Raw genomic sequence first — 5,016 nt, 5'->3', positions numbered from 1 at the left:
TGTGAGACAGAGCATCGAATGTCCCCAGAGCAAATGTGTGATTCAAGTGTAAACGGGAAACGCAGAGGAGGTGGTGTTGCCTCACTTAATGAGGTACCACTGTGCCACAGTTTTGCACAGGAGTGCATCCCACAGCTTCCCTCTCCAGAGGAGCAGAAGATGCCACTGTCTTGTGCTGTCAAACACAGGACCATATGTTTGTGACAGCAATATAATAGCATTTTGTTTGTCCCCATTTTGTGGGGCTATTAATGCTTCACCAAAAGGATAAAGGACTATTTTGTTGCTTCCTCCAACCACTCCTCACCAAATATAATCCCTCTGTGAACCTCCTCTAAACAGGAGGTGGAGAGACTGGACCTGTGGAAGGGCTCAATAACTGCTTCAATGGATTTTTCAGGAGAAAGTCAATAGAAATCTCATTCTCTCTTCAATTCATTCATATTGTTTTGTAGTGGACAGCTAATAAAAAGGGAAGCACATGTACTAATTAGTTTTGAGAGGCAAAGAGGAGCCATGAAGCATTCCCTGCTGAGAAGACATGAAGTATTTAAATCCCGAGTCCCACTTGGATTTACAACCGTGAAAGATCTTTCCATAATCTTCCCCAAGGACGCAACCAGAACTCCCTGGGGAGTGGGGTGGGGGTTGTTAATGAAATTAGAACCCCATTTTCTCGATAAACCAGTTTAATCTGAAGTCGTGAGTATCCTTGAGCGTGGTGAGCCAGGGCATGGAGGAGCTTTGCTACAGCTTCGAGGAGGGAGACCCCACTGCGGAATGTCTCCTCTGGGAGCCGGCAGATCCTGACGCACAGCTGGAGAACTTTCTCCTGGAGTGCCTGGCAGAGCCCTCCTGGCCGGGGCCGGAGGATGCTGAGCTGGACAAGCGCCCAGTCCCACCGGAGCCCGCCGGGCAGCCCCGGCAGCGCCGCGCCGCCAACCTCCGCGAGCGGAGGCGGATGCTCAGCATCAACGCGGCCTTCGAGGAGCTGCGCGGCCGCGTGCCCACCTTCCCCTACGAGAGGCGCCTCTCCAAGATCGACACGCTGCGCTTGGCCATCGCCTACATCGCCCTGCTCGGGGACATCCTCCTGTCCGGCTGCCACCCCAAGGCCTACGTGGAGCAGTGCCTGAGGAGCGGCGGCCGCAGCCCGCAGCGGGCAGCCTGGAACACGAGCGGTGAGCGAGGGCGGGCGGTGTTTTTGGGGGGAGCAGAGCAGCCCCCGGGAGCTGCTTTTGGGCAGCTGCTTGTCACACCCAAATAGCTCTGAGACAGCACAGAAATGGCCTTCAAAAAGAGGGAATCTAAATCAAGTAGCAGCAGAAAATCGTAATTCTCCCTCTTCTCTGAATTTCTTTTAAGGAGGAATTTTTTTCTTTAAAAAATTGAATAAACAACCCCCCCCTCCCCCCACCAAAAGCAACTTGCTAAGGTTCTTTTTAGAAACAGGAAAGATTTTTACGCTCAGGATATATTTTTAGACATTTTTAAAAATTCTGTGCGAAATTGTTCTTTTCTGATGGAGCCCGTAGGGATTTTCTGCGTTTTCTTTAGAAGCTTTCTTTAGCTTGTACTTGGCTGAGAAAAACACCTAGGTTTGGACACAAACAGCTTTTCATTTCTTAAAATACAGATGTTCCAGTAACCCAGAGTTTCTCGAAGGTTACAGTTCAACACACCAACCAGGATACACAAGACAGAGCGTTCAAATTTCAAGCTATTTTCAAAATATGGGGAAGTGAATGTCTATTTTCAATTTACAATCTTATATAATTATTTCTATTTAAAAGTGGTGGGCTGTTATTCAGTTTTCTGTTCGGCTTGTACTTAATCCCTGATTTAGCTGGAATGAATTTAGGCCTTTCTTACTCCAGAATATATTTTTCATCGGGCCACTGCATAGTGTAGATGGGAAATTGCCCAGACTGCCCAACACAGGGCCTCAATCTCAGAAGGCAACGGGTTTTGTGCTGCTTAGAGCGGGGAGTAGCAGAGGGGGTACTTTGGTACTTTGCATTTTAAGTTAATTAATCCCCTTTCCAACTCTGTTCCTTTACTGTTCCTTTGTATCTTGGAAAGGGCCCTTCAAAATGAGCCTTCAAAAAGTACAGCACAAGTAAGGAAAGAGGAAAGTCAGTGAATAGAAATATTCCTCCTTCATATTACAGGGAAGTGCTAAAGGGACAGAGCCTGCAGAGGAAAAGCAATCGCTTTACTTGAAAGGAAAAGTTAATTGAGTTTTTATTCCTTTCCCATTCATTTCCATTATCTGGATGACTGGGAAAATGACTCATGATACACCACTGATTATAACTCTCTTGACTACAAAAAAAATTGTATTTTAGTGGCCAGTTTCCCCTGCTTTTAACAGATTTTAAACAACACAAATATTTCTCGTTGGGATCCCCCTTTTGCCACACTTCCCGTCCTGAAGAGCTCCACTTGGAAAGATCCAATTGAATGAGGTTCCTCCTCTTCTGGAGAGGCTGGATAGTTGACTTGTTAAAGGTTAATTTAAATGTTGAAATGACCGTGTTTTCCTCTCTCCCCTGTGCAGATCTGACAGCCCGCCTGTCCTGGGTAAAGTGGGATTAAGGAAAGGCCTTTAGAGGCAACAAAACCTGGAGTGCTGGGTACCAGCTGCTCAATTCCCAGCACTGCAAGAGAGAACGAGTCGCCAACGACCTCAGTCATTGTCCCAGAGCACTTCCCCACCACATTTCCAGCACCCAGCCCCTTTCTCTGCTGATTCATCGCTCTTTGGGGCCTTCTGCTTCTCTTTCTCACTCTGATAGACCTGCATTCACTTAAGAATAGCAAAACATTGAAAACCAGTGCCAGCACAACCACAGCCCCAACACTTTCTCTTCCACTGGATGAGGATTATGTCCAAATCCCATTTCCAGCAAGTGAGAAACAAGATCATAACAAAAAAACCCAAAAACAAAAAACCAAAAACAAACAAACAAACAAACAAACAAACAAACAACCTAAGCAACACCTGTGAAAATCTGGTGCTTGGCTTAATATATCCAGGGTGATGGTTCTGAAAGTCACCAGTGATTCAGAGACCGTCAAAGTCCAGGAGGTGAGACATGGCCCTGTAGATATCCAAAATTTTTCATGCCTTCGCAGAATCCCAGAGAGGTTTGGGTGGAAGGAACCTTAAAGCTCATTCATTCCCACCCCCTGCCATGGACAGGGACACCTTCCACTGTCCCAGGGCGCTTAAAGCCCCATCCAACCTGGTCTTGGATATTTCCAGGGATCCAGGGGCAGTCACAGCTTCTCTGGGCACCCTGTGCTAGGGCCTCACCACCCTCAATCTGAAACCATTTCACCTTAATGTCCTTTATTGTAGCATTTTGTAGCAGAAAAGAAAGTAAAGTGTATTTATTATTTATAATTCCTATTAGTTCATCTCACATCTCTCATCTCTACGAAGCAAAAGCACGTCAGGAACTGAGCTTTTGCTCTGGTTCTGGCTTTGGGGAAAGTGAAGAGGAGAAAACTGTGAAGAACATTTTTAGCTTTTCAGTTTTTCTGTCAAAATGAAAAGGGGAATTTCACCTTGGGTGCAACAATGTATTTCAGTCAATTTAGAATAAAACACTCAATATCAAATTTTGACTCTGCTTTCTCTCCTGCTTAAGACAATTGGATGAATTTTTACAGGAAACAGCACATGAAAAGATGAAAATCTTAAAAAACAAGCAAACAAATAAAACAAAACACCTGAAAATGCATTTTTCTACTTTTACCTAGTTCTCTACTCTGGAAATGCTGATCCTCCATGTCATCAACGTGTCACTGGAGCAGCTATGACATTGTCACCTTCCTGGTGAGATGAGGGCTCAGTGGGACCCTAGCCAGGCCTGAGAGCTCCATACCCATCTCAGTGGCCCTAAGAGTGCCCAAATAATCCCAGTAGGGCTTTCCGTGGATTTTCAACAGGATCTTTATTTCTGCAAGGTCCCACTGAGGGCAACAGGGATTTGGGATTCCTCCCTCCAAGCTGCCAGACCCCTCAGGTCACACCCCACAATCATCAGGTACAAAAATGCCTCTCCACGGTTGTCATGGCTCGTGGGGGAATCATCTCCCATCAGGACTAAAAAGTCCTTAACCCAAGCTAATTCTGGGCATCCAGAATCCCTGTCTTCAGAGATGCCTCATTTCAAAGATTTTAATCTCTGCCCTGCTTTTCTCTACCCTGCAGCAGAACTTTGTGCTGGGCATGGGATAATAATGCCACATCCTGAAACAAATATTTGCTGCAGGCACCTGGTTGCAAGCAGAAATCTCTTTCTTTTCCTTTTGCTCCAGCCTAGAAATCCAGGATAACAGCTTTAGAAGCAAGCTGGATACCTGTGCAGTAGCAGCAGGAAAGCACATCCACAGAAAGGTGATTTTTGGGGATCTTTCAGGTTCAAGCACTGCTTGTTTGGATGGACAGCAAAGCTGGAGAAGCCATTGGTACCAAAAGCATCGTAATGGCATAGCAGGAAGAATTATCCTGGGTCAGGGCTTTTCCTTCACGTGGTGCCTCCAGCTGAGGCAGGAAGATAAAGCTGAAGTCCTCTGAGGTGCAAACACCCATCACTGGTGCTCCACACTCAAAACAGCAATGCCAGGACAAACAGAAATATCTGCTGAGCTTCCCACAGCCCAGCTCCACCAGCACCACCTTGGAATTCCTACAGGATTTGCCAGCTGGGCTGGGGTCTGCAGGCTGGCAAGCTCTGCCTGCTGTGGGGTCTCTCCCACCTATCCCTGCTGCTGTCAAGGAATCATCACACAAATGTGATGATCACACAAAGCAGGGCTTTGAGGAACAAGCTGTTGGAATTCGATGATGACTCCGAGCTTGGAAAAACTGCAGCAAATAAACCCTGCAGCAGGTTATGTAAGGACTGGGGCTTGGGCTGGAGGCAAAATCAGAAATATAATGTTCCTTTTGGGAGCTGAAACCCTAATTTTGGGCTCTTGAATCAATGAGTCAATACATTTATC

The 5,016-nt window shown here is 46.4% G+C and overlaps 1 protein-coding gene across 1 annotated transcript; it reads left to right on the top strand.

The window, feature by feature from the left end:
* The first annotated feature begins 733 nt into the window (after positions 1-733).
* Positions 734-2,598, top strand: LOC128810103 (helix-loop-helix protein 13-like). Its single transcript, XM_053982673.1, has 2 exons — positions 734-1,181; positions 2,561-2,598. Exons 1-2 carry the CDS (start codon positions 734-736, stop codon positions 2,596-2,598), a joined length of 486 nt encoding a protein of 161 aa, XP_053838648.1.
* The last annotated feature ends 2,418 nt before the right edge of the window (positions 2,599-5,016 follow it).

This window comes from Vidua macroura, chromosome 7, assembly GCF_024509145.1.
Source record: "Vidua macroura isolate BioBank_ID:100142 chromosome 7, ASM2450914v1, whole genome shotgun sequence".
Lineage (NCBI taxonomy): Eukaryota > Metazoa > Chordata > Aves > Passeriformes > Viduidae > Vidua > Vidua macroura.
This window is presented reverse-complemented; position numbering and strand designations above follow the sequence as displayed.